General features: G+C 42.2%; 1 protein-coding gene across 1 annotated transcript in view; it reads right to left on the minus strand.

Annotated features, from left to right (window-relative positions):
• Positions 1 to 18754, minus strand: part of PARVA (parvin alpha) — a 196507-nt gene that overhangs the window by 28745 nt on the left and 149008 nt on the right. The window contains exon 6 of the mRNA XM_069223585.1: positions 3348 to 3463. Coding sequence (XP_069079686.1) covers positions 3348 to 3463 — 116 coding nt within the window. The remainder of the gene's footprint in view (positions 1 to 3347; positions 3464 to 18754) is intronic.

Consider the following 18754-nt stretch of genomic DNA (forward strand, 5'->3'; position numbering starts at 1 on the left):
AAGGAAAAACAGCTGAAATGGATAAAGTGTTGGAACCTATCAAGGACAAAAATGAAAACTTGGAGGCCAGACTGAGAAGAAGTAACATAAGCATAGTGTTGGGCTCAGAATCAACTGTCTTGGATTGCAGTAAATTATGTGTTGACAACATGATCCGGATCTGTTTGATAGATTGCACGTTTCACAAATATTTGTCCTGGACATGGTACAGTGCTCCTTGCTGCCCAGGCCAGTCCCTGGTGCTCCAGCTCTCACCTCTCATAGAAAGACTCATAGCAAGACTGATGTACTACCCTAATACACAGAATATTGAGGCTGGGGTGAGAAGAGAAAGAAGTACATTACAGTGCCTACAGTATCTTGATTACAGTAATTTCACACAAGCACTGCAAGAGGTGAGAATGTTGTTACCAGTTACTTTGGACAGCAAAAGGCACATTTTAAACAACTCTCAGCAGGCTATGATCTTTCTTGATAGAGAGAAAGCTGATAGGTCATCACCAGAGGCAGGCACTGGAAGAGAGAGTGGGCAACGTATGAATGACCTGGCCTAATATTGTGGCTGTCGCCGCATACTGCTGGTCTTGCTATACGCAGTTATAATAAGAATTGCTAGGGTGAGTTGGGGGCGGGGCAGCTGGTGGAGGGAAAAAACATTAAACTGCCTATGCTTGAGAACCTAGTCCCTGCTCTTGAACTCTGTTTTTTGCACACAATAAACAATGATAATATAGAAATGGGTGAACCATACAAAACTTGAGCTAGGCTTGGGCATGTAGCCTGCCTCTCACTCACATCGAGATCCTGTTGGAAGCTCGAGCCCACAACGAGACAAACTTTCATGTGGCTTCTGCCTCGTTCCTTCCCGTACCCTTGATGTGGCATTTGGGCCAGAGCTGTCGACTTTGGAATGGGGAACCAGGTTCGAGTCTTGAAGTTGGCTCAGCAGCCTGTGATTCTGGATAAATCTTTTATTCTCCCTATCCCTATAAACAATGGATGGTGCCCTTGTGTAATTTAACTGACACTCATGTAAATCTCTCCAATACCTTCGGTCAAGTTTGTGCTTTATAAAATCACAGAAAAATACACAAAGAGTTAAAAACAAAGCCTTAACATAAGGAAAGACACATAGATACCCAGTTACTGGCTGATGTGCACTAAGTGAAACTAGAAAATCTGAATAAATTGCAGCTTCCATCTTAAATTGCGTTATCTTATTTTACCAAAACTCTTTTTCCTTTTCATCATCAATGAAAGCACTTTCAAACATGTGAAGTCAGAATACCAGTTATACAAAAACCTATTGTGTTTTATCTGATAGTCTATAATGTTGCTCTCTATTATCTAAGCCACATACCGTGTTTACGCGACAACTGCTCCTTATAATCTGAGCTACATACAGTGTTTACATGACAACTGCTCTCTATAATCTGAGCTACATACAGTGTTTACATGACAACTGCTCTCTATAATCTGAGCTACATACAGTGTTTACATGACAACTGCTCTCTATAATCTGAGCTACATACAGTGTTTACATGACAACTGCTCTCTATAATCTGAGCTACATACAGTGTTTACATGACAACTGCTCTCTATAATCTGAGCTACATACAGTGTTTACATGACAACTGCTCTCTATAATCTGAGCTACATACAGTGTTTACATGACAACTGCCACACCTCATCATTCACTAATGGTTCAGGTTTAAAAACTATCACAGTTAATAAGTACTTCTCAGTGCAATGCTATAATAAGTCATATTAATGTTAAAGCTTGCACGTGCTAAAAGAAATACATTGCTGAATTTTGAAGAGCCTGTCATATTTTACGTGATGTTTATGATTTACATAGCAAACATTTTCACTGCTGTGCTGGTGCACGTGCTCAAAGATCCGAGCTAGACCATGGGCTTGGCTCTAGCTCGGCTAATTTGTTGGCTCACCTACTTATATGACAATATGCAAAGAATATAGGTGAAAATGAGCGCTGAAAATAAAACACCATCAGCTAAACCATACATTTTGATGTCTGGTCTGACAATGTACTGGCTGGACGAAACAGTGTCTACTGAGGTGCTTACTCCCAACAACAAAAAGAGACTTGACTATGCAAGGTCATATTGCTCTGATGAGAGAGGAAGAGAAGTCTGACATCTGGCCTGACAACCCCACAAAACAAGCTTATTTCCACATTATATGAATGCTATGTTGAACAAATGTACTTAAGGGTGGAACTCACTGGCATTTTAGGAGTCAGTGCAGGTTGAGAGGGCGGAAATGAAGGATACTAGCCTGAGTACACATATAGATAATGTGATCAAATAATTGGTGATTCAACGAGACCCAGCTTTTGACATGGAATGGTAGGAGGATACGTAACTCTAGAAAGGCTAGGTAAATTGTTGTATACCTTAACAGGTACAAGATAGACATCTCACACCTCCAAGAAACCCACCTCCCAGAGATAAGCAATGGTAGTTCGCTAAGAAATGAAGTGCATATACTTTGCATTACACACTCTGTATTGGAAGGGTGCGATGATAATTGTTAAGAGAAGTCCTGTTTAGATAGTTGCAAGTACAATCGGATGTGGAGGGGTGTTACAGAATTCTTCAGGGTATGCTAGGAGGCAACACTAATAATGTATGTAGTCCTAGTATAGAGCCACTGTTTGTTTTCAAAATGCATTGGCAAAATGCCTTGCTCAGGACCTTTATCTGGACACAATCTCTGAAGTGTGGTATCTCCCTTGCCCAATGTATGTCATTGGGCAAGGGAGATATCACACTTACACAAAACATATTCAGACCACTCAAAAGTACTGCTCCAATTAGCAATGTCTTGTGGACCACGTAGGGGCAGACCAGGGAGTCTCCAGCCTCGGGCATTGTTGGATGCCATCTTTATGAAAGAATGTGAAGGTGTGATAAAGGGGTACTTCCAAAACAATTCAGGGTTGAGAGGCTTTTAAGGTATGTATATGGAGAGAGGGGTGTATCAACAAAATTTAGAGGTATTAAAATGCATCTGGGCTATGCTAGACAAGCTTGAAAGCACACTGAGAATTTCAGAACTACATTATGAATTGGACGGTAATGCTCAAATGCTGGTAAAAAGCACTGAAAAATAAAATGAAAAAAATGTGATGGGGCACAAGGTAACTGGTAGACCTAAAGAAAGGTGCCACGATAAAGGCATTTAAACACACACATGAATGTACAAAGATGCCTAACTCTATGTAAACATGTTTTTAGCATAACCTGTATTTGCCTCTAGTACATTTATCCCTGCATGCTTCCACTTTACTCAATCATACTACTCATTGTTTGTGGGCAACTTACCTGAACAACTACGACATGAATGGAGACGTGATCTGGAAGTCTGATTGGCGCCCTAAAATACTGCGAAAGGGCAACCAAGAGATGAAGAATGGCTACCACACTTTTTGCATGAATAGCTGAAAGAACGCAAAAAAGTGCATTTAGGTACAGAGTCTAATTTCTTAGCATAATCACTAGAATAATCATATTTTCTTATACAGTGCTGCTTTGAGAATAGCAAACGTTTCTGAAAACATAATTGTTTAGTTTGGATATCTTCATATTCATTGTTTCTATGTTTTTTTTGGATAGCTCATCTTTCGACCTAACCACCAAAGAAAAACAATCTTATAACAAAAACTTCAAAATCAACATTTTTCATTTTAATGTATATGTGTTGTGCATTCACTATTTTGCCATCATTATCTAAAAATAAATTACTGATCAGATTTCCTATTTCAAAAGAGAAGAGGAGAACTCTGACTTGGAATCCAGGAAGCATCTTTTGGTGTAGCAGGCTTTGTCTGGTTAGGTCAACATCCTGTGACTGCCTGAACAGTATAGGTTGGCCCTTATCGAGTAGCAGTGCAAGACCTACTAAGAAAATCCCATGTTATCATACTTCATACTGTATTAAACACACCTGTATGAAGTGCTTGATGGATTAAGGTGTAAAGAAACCATTCATTCACGCTGTGTTTAATTTCAATGCAACTCCCATTTGTTTAAGAATTTACAGCAGTATGGAAGTGTGCTAAGGAATGTATTTTAACCTCAGACTCCCAACCGCTGTTCCCGATTTACTTTCGGCAGAACTCTTCTTTGTGGCAGTAAACTATTCCCCCGCAAATGAATGAAAATCAAGGCAACTGCGGCGTTGTCTAAGCACAATTTGAACTAATGTTCTACTTATTCAATTGCATTGACCGTGGACAAATGGATCTTTAAGTGGACTTTTCGTAAGCCTGACCTCTGCTGACTTGTTCTATGAATAAAAGATGGTGCAACCCGACATCTTTCACATTCAGATTTTCAAAATAACACGAGATGTTTCTCTTGAAGGTAACATAACTACTAATATTCACCAGTGAACAAACAATATTATGAGGACATACGTTTCGGTCAGTGGCAAAAGGAGTAATCATACAGAATGAGAGCAAAATGGAAATAATAAGTTTTGACAAAATGGAGCACTCCCAAAAATAATTATCATTAATACAGGCAAGTATAGTTTCTCTTGACGTTTTCTAAACACTATGCAAAGTAAATAAGTCAAATTTTTATGTTTAGCAATCTGGTGGTCACACACAATAAAAAATATAAATAAAGAATAAGGTCTCTTTTTCAAGCTGAATATATAAAGCAAGTAACAGGAAATTATTTATGCAGATGAGGTTTGAGAATTCGAATGAGGTTTTGACACAGGAAATTCTTTGAGTCACCATGAGGACTTTAACAAGCATTGGCAAAGTCAATAGGTTTCACCTGTGAGATTGTGTTTTAGCCATGTTGTACTCCAGTGTTGCTGCTGTTCAGCATGGCTAACAGTTAGTGGCAGTGGGTGGTGTGAGGTAGATTGGAGTTGGATAGATTTGATTAGGGGGTAGATTGGATGTAGAGTGGAGTATTTTGGAGGAGACTAGAGTGGGGTAAAATGGAGTGGGGTGGTTGGGTAGATCATTACTATCAATGACCCAGCAAGTCAACGCCATCTCCTCCTCCTGCTTCAACACCCTCCACATGTTTCGGGAAGATCTACAAATGGATCCCCACTGAAACCAGAAGGAGGGTCACCCAAACTCTCGTAAGTAGCAAAGTGGACTAGGGCAATGCCCTCTTTGCAGGAACCATGGCCAAGCTCCAGAAAAGACTGCAACTAATACAGAACGCCTCTGCACGCCTCATCCTGGACATCCCCCGCCACTGCCACATCACAGCCCACCTGAGAGACCTACACTGACTCCCCATCAACAACAGAATCATGTTTAAACTCCTCACCCACGCTCACAAGGCACTGCACAACACAGGACAGAATACCTCAACAGACTGCTCTCCTTCTACACCCTGACCGACAGCTTCGCTCTGCCCATCTTGCCCTCGCCACCGTCCCATGCATCGACAGACTGACCGCCAGTGGCAGATCGTTCTCCCACCTGCAGCCAAGACATGGGACACTCTTCCCACCCACCTGCGTCAGACACAGGACCTTCTTACCTTCAGGAGACTTCACAGGACATGGCTGTTTGAGCAGTAGCAGCCCCCTCAGCTCCTTGAGACCCTCACGGGTGAGTAGTGTGCTTTACAAATACTCTGATTGATTGATTGATTGTGCATGGTAGATTAGAGTGGAGTAAAATGAATTGAGATAGATTGGAGTTGAGTGGGGAGGATTGGAGTAGAGTGGGGAAGATTGGAGTAGAGTAGATTGGGGAAGAATAAAGTGAGGCACACACTGCAGTGGAGTGGGGTATATTGGAATGAGTGGGGTCGATTGGAGAGGGATACATTGGGGTAGATCAGAGTGGAGTGGGGTAGATTGGGTAAGAGTGGAGCACTGTGGATTGGGGTAGATTGTAGTGGGATAGATTGTAGTGGGGTAGATTGGGGTGGGTTAGAATGGAGTTGGGTTAGATTGTAGTGGAATAGATTGGAGTGGGGTAGCTTGGAGTGGGTTAGAATGGAGTTGGGTCGATTGGAGTTGGGTAGATTTAAGTGGGTCAGAGTGGAGTGGGGTAGATTGTAGTTGGGTAAATTAGGGTGAAATGTGGTAGATTAAGGTGAAGAGGGGTCAATTGGAGTGAAATAGGATTGGGGTAGATTGCCCTAGACTGGAATAGTGTGGGGTAGACTGGAATGGAATAGGTTGGAGTGGAGCTGGATAGAGTGGTGTGTGGTAGAGTGGTGTGTGGTAGATTGGAGTGAGGTAGATTAGGTTCGGGTGGGTAGATTGGGGTGGAGTGAAAAGGAGTGGGACAGATTGGAAGAGGTTAGTTTGGGGTGGGGCTGAGTAAGGTAGATTAGCATTGGTGGATTTGGGTGAAATGGGATAGATTGTATGGAGTGGGGTAGTTTTGAGTGGCATGCAGTAGTATCAAGTGAAGTGGAGTGGGGTAGATTGGGTAAAGTACAATGGAATTGGTAGAGTGGAGTGGGGTGGAGTTGGATAGTTTGGAGTGGAGTGAGATAGATTAGGGACAGTGGAGTGTAGTGGAGTAGATTAGGGTGGAGTGGGGTAGATTGGACAGATCAGAGTAGGGTAGATTGGATTGGGGTGGGGTAGACTAGAGTGGTGTAGATTGGGGTGATGTGGGGTGGATTGGGGTGGAGTGGGGTAGATTGGAGAGGAGTGGGGCATATTCGAGTTGAGTGTGGTAGACTGGAGTGGAGGAAGATAGATTGGGGAAGTGTGGGATAGACTGTACTGTAGTGTAGAGGGGTAAATCAGGATGGGGTAGAGTGGGGTAGATTAGGTGGACTGGAGTAGGGTAAATTGGAATGTAGTGGGGTAGATTGGAGTAAGGTAGATTGAAGAGGGATGATTGGAGTGGGGTAGTTTGTTGTGGGTAGAGTGGAGTGGGGTGGATTGGAATGCGGTAGAATAGGATGGAGTAGATTGCAGTGGAGTGGGGTGAAGTGGGGTCGATTGGATGGAATAGATTAGGGTGGGGTAGATAGGAATAAAGTAGATTGGATTATGGTAGATTGGGGTGGAGTGGGGTGAAGTTGATAGGAGTAGGGGTGAATTGGGGTGGAGTGGGTTACAGAGGAGTGGAGTAGATTTGAGTGGAGTGCGGTAGACTGCATTGGGCCAGATTGGAGTGAAGTGGAGTGGGGTGGCATCGAGTGGAGGGGAGTGTGGTAAATTGGAGTGGAGTTGGGTAGACTGGAGTGGAGTAGATTGGAGTGGGCTGGGGTGGACAGGAGTGGAGTGGATTTATATTGGGGAGATTGGAGTGAGGTGTATTGGGGTAGATTGGAGAAGGGTAGATTGGGTTGGAGTGGGGGAGATTGGGGTGATAGGAGGAGTGTGGTTAGATCTGAGTGGAGTGCAGTAGATGGGGTGGAGCGGAATAGAGTAGAATGAGTAGAAGGGTTGATTTGGTCAGATTGAGTGGAGAGGGGTAGATTGGACTGGAGTGAAGATAGTTTGGTGGGGAGTGGTGTAGATTGTAGTTGAGTGGGATAGATTGGAGTGTGGCAGATTGTAGAGGAGTGGGGTAATCTAGTCGATGGGTTAGATTGGGTTGGAGGGGCAGATTGGGTTGGAGTGTGGTAGATTAGGTTAGAGAGGGGTAGACTGAAGTGGGGTAGATGGAATGGGGTGCAGTTGGGTGGGTAGATTAGAGTGGGGTACATTGGAGAGAAGTGGGGTAGATTTGGTGGAGCGGAGTTGTATAGATTGGAGTAGAGTAGCTTGGGGTAGATTGTACTGAAGTGGGGTGGGGTACATTGGGGTGGAGTGGGATAGATTGGAGTGGGGTAGATTGAGGTAGGTTAGAGTGGAGTGGGTTAAGTAGTGTGGAGTGGAGGGGTGTAGAGTTGAGTGAAATGTTGTGTCATGGAGTGAGTGGCGTAGATTGGAATGACATCGAGTTAAATGGGCTGTGGCAGAGTTTCAGAGTAGAGGGCTATAGAGTGGAGTGGAATGTTGTAGGGTGCAGTAGAGTATTATAGATTGGAGTGGCGTGACATAAAGTGAAGGGCATAGAGTGGAGTGGCATAGTCTGGAGTATGCATAATGTGGTAATGCACTGGAGTAACAGAAAAAAAAACATTTCAATTGAAATGACCATTACATTTGCACCAGAAAAACGTTTTAATGCACACAAATGACAATATGTGCAAATGTCATCACCTAGCATACTTGATGTGTGTTGATCCTATTCAAATATGTGTTTCTATCATACTTCAGACTTCAGAATTACAAAATATTTGCTTCATTTGTACCAATTTTGATATATTCTTAAATGTCACAACAGTCCATTTTTGTTGTTGTGTGCTAGAAAAAAAGAAAATACCATTTCATCTTGCATAGGTGCTCAGCAGGATCAGCACATAAATTCTCTCACTTTGAAGTCAGAGAAAGAAAAAAATACACCAACCTCCTAGGAAGAGAGAGCCTGACATTTGACCTCTGTCTTTGAAAGCACAGCAAATGTGACAAGATAAGATCAGGATTTAAAGGCCTGGTTACAGAAAGCAAGTTTGTGGAAGAATAAAGTAGACAAGGTTTGGGCAACTGGAGGGACAACCCCAAAGCGGACCGCCTTAAGCAAATAAGGCTAGCAAATAGAAAGCCAGAAAATTTGACTTTCGGATCACAAAGCCAATTGTAATCAATGGCCAGAATGCATTCCTAGGTCAGTTTTCTGAATGTCCCCAAAATGTCTTTAGCAAACCAGACAGCACAGCTGTCTTGTAGGCTACGACATAAAAATTGTAGTATGCTACTGTTCATCGAATGTAAAAATGCAACATTAAAAGAATTAGTATTCCATGATGTCTACATCAATGGGAGTTTTGCATTGAACAAAATCAGAAGGGGCGTGCAAGTGGATATCACAGGGATCCAGTCAGACAAACATAAGGTTATATGGAAATAAAGCCTCAAAAAGCTTAAAAAAAGACAATTCCGTAGCCATTAAGCCAAAAGATAACTGGAATAAATACTGATTCAGGACACCGTAATTTACCACTATGAAATGGTCAGACAGTTGTTAAATGATGAAAACAACAAAAATCAGACTGGCGATCCCTTCCAACAAATGCAAAATAAAATCACAAAATCGCAGATCAAGCTAAATTTGACAGATACGTTTGAAAGTGTGAGTTATTTCTGTGAACAAGAAGGCTCTATGTAAATCAGTCTCATACACCCTCCCCAAACTCCATAAGAACTTGACTGATTCTCTGGGAAACCTTTTGTTTGAGACCAAGGTTTGATCAGGGAGCGCCTAGACAAATAGATTGCTTAATCAGGTACATATCCCAATCTTGGGTGTGTGCTAACACTGATAGGATTAATACATGGTGTGGGGGGATCCTACGTTTCAACCCCATTACTGAATTGCTTACCACACTTAATAACAGCCTTTGTACACTAGTATCACCTAAGATAAGGGGATTACTGTAATTGAAGGCCTTGTCAATTTATGTCCTGCTCCTACACAGATGCCCACTTATTTCATGTTTTCCATTTATAGAACTACTTTAACTCTTTTGCTGCCAGGCCTTTTCCCCCTCAGGTGCCAAGCCTTTTCTTGGCTATTTGGGGAAGTTTGTGCTTAGGCCCTCATAACTTTTTGTCCACATAAGCTACTCACGCCAAATTTGTGTCCTTTTTTTTTTTTTTTTTTAAAGGGCTGCAGAAGAAGAAAGCTTGTGCTTTTTTTTTTCTCTGAAAATGGCATCAACAAAGGGGTTGTGGTGCTAAAATCACCATATTCCCAGCTTTCAGGAACAGGCAGACTTGAATCAGAAAACCACATTTTTCAGCACAATTTTGGCATTTTACTGGGACATATCCACTTTTTACTATTTGTTGTGCTTTCAGTCTCCTTCCATTTAGTGACAGAAATGGGTGCAGAACAATGCTGGATCCAGACAGCTAAACGTTTATGAAAAGTAGACAAAATTCTGAGTTCAGCAAGGGATCATTTGTGTAGATCCTTCAAGGCTTTCCTACAGAAAGTAACAGCTAAAATTTAAATTGAGGTGAAAAAGAGCCATTTCTGTGCATGTTTTCTTCTATAACTTTTTCCACCCATGGCAGATTTTTTAAAGCAATATACTGTTACGTCTACTGGACTCTTCAGGTTGTGGGGATATATAGGGCTTGTAGGTTCATCAAGAACCCTAGGTACCCAGAGACAGTAAATGAGCTGCACCTTGCAATGGGTTTTCATTGTATACTGGGTATATAACAATTCATTTGGTGAAATATAAAGAGTGAAAAATAGGTATAAAGAAAACCTTTGTATTTCTGAAATGGGCACAAGATAAGGTGTTGAAAAGCAGTGGTTACTTGCACATCTCTGAATTCCGGGGTCCCCATATTAGCATATGAATTACAGGGCATTTCTCAAATAGACATATTTTTTACACGCTGTCTTACATATGGAAGGGAAAAATGTAGAGAAAGACAAGGGGCAATAACACTTGTTTTTATATTCTGTGTTCCCCAGAGTCTCCCGATTAGAATGGTACCGCACTTGTGTGTGTCGGCCTAATGCCTGCGACAGGAAACACAACATGGACACATGACATTTTTACCTTGAAATATGAAGTGAATTTTGGCCTCTAGCTATGCCGGCACCTAGGAAACCTAACAAACCTGTGCATTTTTTAAAACTAGACACATAGGGGAATTAAGGATGGGGGGACTTGTGGTTCTCTGACCAGGTTCTGTTACGCAGAATCCTTTGCAAACCTGAACATTTAGCAAAAAATAAAATCTTTTTCTCACATTTCAGTGATAGAAAGTTCTGGAATCTAAGAGGAGTCACAAATTTCCTTCCAAGTCTCCCAAGTCTCCCGATATAAATGGTAACTCACTTGTGTAGGTAGGCCTAGCACCTGCGACAGGAAATTCCCCAAAACACAACATTGACACATTAAATTTTCCCAAAGAAAACTGACCTGTTTTTTGCAAAGTGCCTTGCTGTGGGTTTTGGCCTCTAACTCATCCTGCACCTAGGAATACCTAGCAAACCTGGACATTTCTGAAAACGAGAGACCTAGGGGAACCCAGTATGGGCTAACTGGTGGTGCTCTGACTGGGTTCTGTTACCCAGACCTCTTTGCAAACCTCAAAATTTGGCAAAAAAACCCACCATTTCCTTACATTTCGGTGATAAAAAAGTTCTGAAATCTGAGGGGAGCCACAAATTTCCTTCTACCCAGCGTTCCTCCAGGTCTCCTAATAGAAATAGTACTCCATGTGTCTGGGTAGGCCTAGTGCCTGCGACAAGAATGCCCCAAAACACTACATGGACACATCAAAATTATCAAATACAAAACTAACTGTTTTTGCGGGGGCACCTGCGCTTTTGGTCCTGGGCTCAGCAGTCACCTCGGGAAACCCACGAAACCCAGACATTTCTGAAAACTAGACAGTGAAGGGAGTCCAGGTAGGTGTGACTTGCGTGGATTCCCCAGTGTTTTCTTACCCAGAATCCTCAGCAAACCTCACATTTAGCTAAAATAAATTTGTGGGATCACCGCTCCGAGACACATTTCCTACCACCCAAAGTTGGTGGTCTTGTAACCTTCTTGAACGAGACCGGGCGCGGCACAGAGCTGAGCGCTGGGCCACAAAAAGCTTTAGGGACCGCTTCCTGAAAGCCTTTGGGTTCATGGCCCAGCACTCGGAGCACGACTTTGGGTCATGGTAGGGCTCCAAGCACCATGAGATGCACATCCGTCATGGACATCACCTGTTGACAGCAGTCACAGGGCTTAAAGCTGGTCTTCCGTGACAACATACTGGTCTTACCAGGAGGTCAAAAAAGCTTCGACACAAGTCAAAAAAGCCAGTTATAAATTTACTGTAAGGTAGCTCTTCTTCAGATCTGCACGTAGCCTGGAACATAAAGAAAAGAACTGACATAAGCGCACTGGGGTTGCACCTATATACGACCACCAACGTCATATCCGGTGAACATAATGCCAACGACGGACACAGAGTCAACGACACCACCTTAAGGCAACCAGGGATACTGCTCAAGAAAGAAAAATCTCCAGATTCAGACTGATGCCTGGGGGAAATTCTAGGGTGAGGAATCTGCAAGTAGAAGTCTCTATCATATAAATAACCTACTAATAATTTGCTGGGGTTGCAAGACTTGGATAAATCAAGCAAGGGCTGAGCTGAATGAGTTTGGCCTGTCCCTTAAACCATAGCAGGTAAGCACAATTAGGACACTGTCATTAATCCTTCTTTATTTTTTTTAAATATAACAATTACTACATGTAGGACAGCAGAGGGTGTAATATCTAAAAGGTATTTTGTTTGTCTGCATCAAACAGGGCTGTAGGTGACAGGTGTCTCATTGTTTACCTTCTTTGGATAATGGATGCAACTATGGTCATTGAGGTGCTGATTATCTCCCTTTTAACTGCTAAGTAAGCCAGGGGAAGGTAGTGATAGTAACATAAAAATTGACTTTTTTCTCTTCTGCTTAACTTTGTTCCTTTTCAAGGCAGATAATCTGACATTTCACACATATATTGAGTCAGAGTGACTTAACATGGTATACTTGTATTTAGTAAGCGTAGTGTACTAATTTAGAAATAATTAAACACAAATCCTCGACCTCTGGTGGTTAAATGGAGGCAGCAGAAAAATATTCATACAGTGGCTAACTTACATATTATGTAATCAGGAAACCTAAGTCAAATTCCAGCTACCACAGGTGGCCAAATGTACAGCTATCTCTTTATGTCAACAACCTTGAATCAGTTCACAAGGTGTACTATATAGAATGATTGCTTATGTGTGCTATAGTGCCCAATAATGTTGCTCCAAATAGAATAACAAAGTTTGCCATATATACAGCACCAACACCAAAATGAACTTATCTTGTGGCACTATCATTAGGGCATTGCGGTGGAAAAAAGTTAATATTTAAAGACTATTACTTTTAACAGATGTTAATGTAGTGATGTAATCTAATGTACCAAAGTGGCATGCAAGCATTAACAAAATAACCTATTTGTAATAAATTCTCATCTTTTGAGATGATACTTTCTCTGTGATTTACATGCCAAACCGTTTGCCGGCTCAGCTTGTGCTTTGGGCATTATAGCTAAGCCAGACTTCTGCTTGGCTGTCTCTTTAAATTTCCTGGCTTGTTAAGAACTACGGTTTCCATTTTCACCTGCTCTTAATGCATTACTTCCAGGAGCTCCTGTGGATCTATTTGTGATTCAATAAGCTTTGAAATGTTCTGCACAATCATGGTTTTTGGCTGTAGACAATCAATTAGATTCAAGATCTGTAGAACATTGACCTGTAAGCTAGATACCTCTGTAACAGACCAGGAAATTGACTTTGCCTGGCCCTGTCATCTAAATTTCGTACAGTCTTCAGTTATGAAAGTTGGCCCTTTGTAGGAGGAGTCATAGGTTTTGTGTGCTCCTTGAATGAATCCTTTCAGCTTTGTGTCTGTGGAAAGTTACAACTGCCAAAAGATTTAAGGAGTAAATCAAGCAAGTAGATTTATGAGGGTTAAATATTATGATGGAATTTCACATGCCAGAGGCCTTACTAACCAAATATGCTGTCCATTTCATTCTAAATTGAGGGCATATGTTTGGGGAGGAAAGATGATGTAACACATGATAAGATCACTGTTCTCCTTAACATTGTGTTGAGACCAGAGTAGGAGTTTTCTTTTTAAAATCAGGCCACAAGGGGCCCTGCCTGCAAATGAACATGCTTAAACATTGCTGTATATTCTTAGAAGATGAAGTTGTAAAGGGGTATATAATCTTTAAATTGTAATGTACCCCTAAAATTGGTTCAGATAAGGGTAATATAATATCTGCACATGCTTTAAAGAAACCTAAGAATTTAGGAGTGGTACAGCTTAAGTACGAAAACGATAGGGTTAGTTCAAAGGGAAAATATATGATATTGTTTCTATTGGGATATGTACATCATCCAGGCATGTTCTCTCCAACTAGGCTTTATTTCCCAAACAGAATGAGGACAACTGTAGAGTATGATGCAAAGATACCAGAGAGGCATTTTATGGTTATATTTGGGATGCAGAAGTAGCAACAAGGGTATTGCCAAGAAACCCAGATACATTCAATGCAGCTCTACCACTAAAGCTATTTCACTTTGAGGCTGCATAGACAAGCAGCAAAAAAAGGGGAAAAAGAAAATATTAACCAGTAAACAAGAAAAATAAATATTTTCACTGACAAAACATTTCCAGCCAAAACTATGAAGTGCCCAACTGCAGAGAAGGATGAGGTATTCAGATATCCAATTCATAACTCAAAGGTACTGGAGTCATTAAACTAGGGAAGAGGAAATACACAGGTAAATCATTTGGCCGGAGAAAATGCTAAATTCCCATGGGAGGAAAAGCTGCAGTGCTGATGGAATGATTCAGAAATAAAAGGAAACCAGTCAAGAGAAGTGCTCGGGGAGAAGCAAACAAAATTAGGCAGGGTACTCTTAATCCTATTGAGATTAGCCCTTTGCTCCCCATGGTATATCAAGGTACACCAAAGAAGATGATCACCAATAATAAAACTCATCTTTGGTCAGCCAAAAGGGAACAAGACTTCATGGAATATTTTGGAATTCAGCTAAAAACTATTGGACAAAAATGGACAGCTGTTGTTTGAATTGAAATATTTGTTTTGTGTCACAAAGTACGTTCTGCTCGCATGGGTCGTGACAACTCAAGCCCAGATGTGGTCCCGTTTAAATTTTTAATCTTTCAAGTAGATCATAAGGTTATTACACTGATGCATTTATTTAATATAGTGCTTGCCTCTGGTGAGGCACCCTCCCCTTGGAGATCAGCAACAATAGTCCCAATTTATAGTATGGGTGGCTGTAGATGCTCCTTGACCTATCACACTATTGCTCTTTTGGGTGGAGTATAGAAATGTTGGGGTAAAACACTCACCACTAAACTGAAGAAAGAGCACAAGGCTAATAAGATGCTGGCTTAGAGACAGGTTTGGGTACATAGGGTTGGGTACGATAGAAATAACGTCCCACTTTTTAACGCTAGTGAAGAGGTATGTGTCTCTGAGGAGAAGTAAGCTATTCTTATCCTACGTTTACCTCAGAGCAGTACTGAATAGTGCCAACAGTCTTTAAGGATACACTCCCAGTGGCTAAGCTCATCAGTGGCCTGACAGAGATATTACAGCTTAAGCGTTTTTGTTTTTTAAAGTTCTGGTCTGAAGCCTACTTGAACCTTAAAAGCTGATAAGGGGATCCGATAAGGATGTGTTGTGTGGCACAAATACTTTTTAATATATTCATTAGGGATAGGGATCCACTTCTAAAAAATATCTAACTGGGGCGGTCCTTCTGATAAGTCTCCAGTGTCCTCTGTCAAGATAAAGCTGTGACAAGGACAGAAATACCCTAGTATAGGCTCTTGTCAGCATATGAGATTTAATGCAACGTAAATAAAAAGTTAGTGCCTGTTACACCTGACATCCTTTTAAAAAAATATCTTTTTATTATGTGAGATACAACAACTTATACAATTGACAACCAAGTCACTGCTTTCAGTCCATAGTAATCAGATCAACTTACAGTAGAGAGAAAGATGAAGGGAGGGGTCTGTTGCAGAAGGGGGAGAGAAAGGGGTTTTCATATCTCATTATAGCTATTGACGTGCAATGTAGAACTACCATTAGCTCAGTCAAGTTACAATAGGAGGCAGGCAATCCAATGTATCACCTCAACACGTTTAACAATAGCTGAACTCACTCTATGTTTAAGTGTGCCAGGTGTGTCTGTGGGTGACTAATATCCGCCCAATCTGCTATATGTGGCAGTGGTAGTGTGTGTGAAACGACGATTGCAATTTGTCCCCACAGGCCCTTTACTTCAGGCCTGCTACCATGGTTCTGAGTAGAAATTGTGGTCTCCTATGCTAATGCTGGGATGTATAGTTGTGGGGGTCCCTGATGTGTGGTGCACTGTGTCTCGGTGTGATATCGACTCGTGCATTCTGTATCCAGTCGCCATCTAGGCGATGTCTCTAGTGTATATGCCCTACATGCCTGGTGCCGTCACTTGTGAGTTCAGGGAGGACGAGTGTCATTCTTGGCCTCAATTGAAGTTATGAATTTATCCCATATTCCTAATCCTTTTATTGTCACACCCCTGTCCTGAAGTGAGTGGAGAACCTGTGCTTCCACCCTTGCAAATTTCAACCATCGATGTAATTCTGGTGTATTCGGGACTTTCCATTCCATTTCCAGGAGGCATTTATGCAGCACAAACGCCATGTCTATGCACCTGTGCCCCTGTTTCCCACTCTTGGACCTCGTGTAGACCCTGAGCAGACAGGATTTGGGCATAGGAGATAATAAGTGATCTACCAGTTCAGCTGGTGGGCAGACCCATGTCATGTGGTAAAAAGGTAGCATCCGGTTCTCTGCACCGCGGGCATTCACGACTAGTATGGGGGAACATGCGCTGGAGATGGTGTGGGGATAAATAAGTTTGGTGTAGGTATTTAAACTGAGTATAGTGAAATCGTGGATTACGCAACACTTCTTTTATCACGCTGAGCTCAGTATTCCATGCTGGCTGTGACAACGGTTTTGGGAGAACCCCGTCCCATCTCGCCCTCACTCTGATTTGAGCATCCTTAGGGTTCTCAAGTAGGATACTATACAACTGGGATATAGTGTGGTGAGATCCCAGGCCCACTAACAGATTGTGTAATAGGGGTGAGTTTGTGGGTTGTGGGTTCATTGTCTCCATTTTGCCAGACTCTGCGTATGAGTTGTTGCAGTGCACAGTAGGTTATGAACCATACTGGACCTACGTCATACACATCCACGAGTTCAGTATATGACATAATGTGACCCTCCTTAAATATTTCCCTAAATGTTTGTATGCCCAGATCTGACCATGGTTCGAAAGTGTGGTGGGCTTTTAATTTCCACACCTCTATGACGACCAGTAGTGGAATAGAGCCCCCCTTTAGTATATATAGACGCCAGCACTTGCGAACCACGATCATCAGAATGTTCTCATGACTTGGAGAACTAGTGTGGTCCTGTAGCCACAGCAGTACGTTTGTATGACCCAGGCTATCGTGCACCAAAATTTTCTCTCTACCGGGGAGGTTTTGTAACCATTGAAAAGGCCATTGAATTTGCAATGCTGCATAGTACAGCTGATATTTCGGTGTGGTTAGGCCCCCTGTGAAAGCGGCAAGTATGTTTCAGCTAGTGCTACTCACCTGCGGCCGTTTCCCCATATTAAGTCTATAAGCAAACTATTCAGTGTTTTAAAAAGGAACAAGGGATAACTATTGAAAGGGCTGTGAAGTAGTATAATAAGTGTGGGAGTATTATCATTTTTGCAATTGCTACTCTACCCAAAGGTGATAGCGGTAGCGAGCCCCAGAATGTTAGGGAGCCCCTAATCGATCAGACCATGTGTCCTAAGTTGCCTTCTATCACATCTGTTGTGTTAAGGTATAATACCTAGATATTTAAATGTGGAGTAGCACCATGGTAATCTATGCATTGTGAGAGTAGATCTTAATTCCTCAGGGACCGGAGTCAATGGTAATAGGCAAGATTTCGACCAGTTCCCTTGTAAGCTAGATAGGTCCCCAAAGTGATCTAGTAGCTGTAAAAGGTCTGGTAGCGATGATGTGCATTTGTGTAAATATATCAGCGCATCATCCGTGTAAAGAGAGATGATTTGTTGTCTGCTGCCATCAGGTATGCCCCACTGTCGTGCCCGTTGTCTGAGCTGAGCTGCTAAGTTCGATCGCTAATGCAAACAGCAGCGGTTATAATGCTCATCCTTGTACAGTGCCCCGCCCAATCAGGAAACTTTCTGAGATAATCTTGCCCATTTTTACACGAGCTGTGGGGTTAGAATAGAGAATACCAATCCATGTCAGGAATTTGTGGCCGAATCCCATGTTCTGCAGGGTTTCTCTTAAAAAGGCCATCAAAGACTATCAAAAGCCTTCTCGATGTCTAGGGATACCGCAACCCAGTCGTGCTCCAACTTCAGGGCATCTGACATGAGCCGCAAAAGGTGTCTAATATTTAGGAAGGTGTTTCGTCCAGGTATAAACCTTGATTGGTCCTCGTGTACCAAGTGCGACACCAGTGGGAGCAGTCCATTCGCAAGAATCTGGCCCAACAGCTTGCAGTCCAGGTTCAACAGCGATAAAGGCCTGTATGACCGGACATCTAGGGGGTCCCGGGCTGGTTTGGGTAAGACTTCTATTAACGGTTCGCGCTGAGAGTCTGGGAGCTGCCCTTTTATTTGTGCTTCATGTAGCATCTCTAGATATAGTTTAAGTAACTGCGCGGTGAAGGTGTGGTAGTATTCCACTGACAGACTATCACTACCAGGAGCTTTGTTGCGAGCCAACTGATGCAATGCCGATTGGATCTCTTCTGCATCTATGGGTTTCTCTAACTCCATCTGTAGTAGTTGGGAAAGGTGAGTGAGAGGTAGTGAGTGAAAGAAGTCTCCTACTCGTGCCGCTGGGGGGTTGGGTCACACCACATATAATCTGTAGTATTGCTTAAAGGCATCATTTATATATGCCTGCCTGTTACACTAACCTGGAGTCAAGCCTTATGGCTCCTATGGGAGGACACAGTAGCTCACCGCAAATTAACCATGCTATTAACCTGCCGGAGCAATCACATTCTGAGTGTATCCTAGCAATGTAATGTCA

The sequence above is a fragment of the Pleurodeles waltl genome, chromosome 3_1 (assembly GCF_031143425.1).
Source record: "Pleurodeles waltl isolate 20211129_DDA chromosome 3_1, aPleWal1.hap1.20221129, whole genome shotgun sequence".
Taxonomy (NCBI): Eukaryota; Metazoa; Chordata; class Amphibia; order Caudata; family Salamandridae; genus Pleurodeles; species Pleurodeles waltl.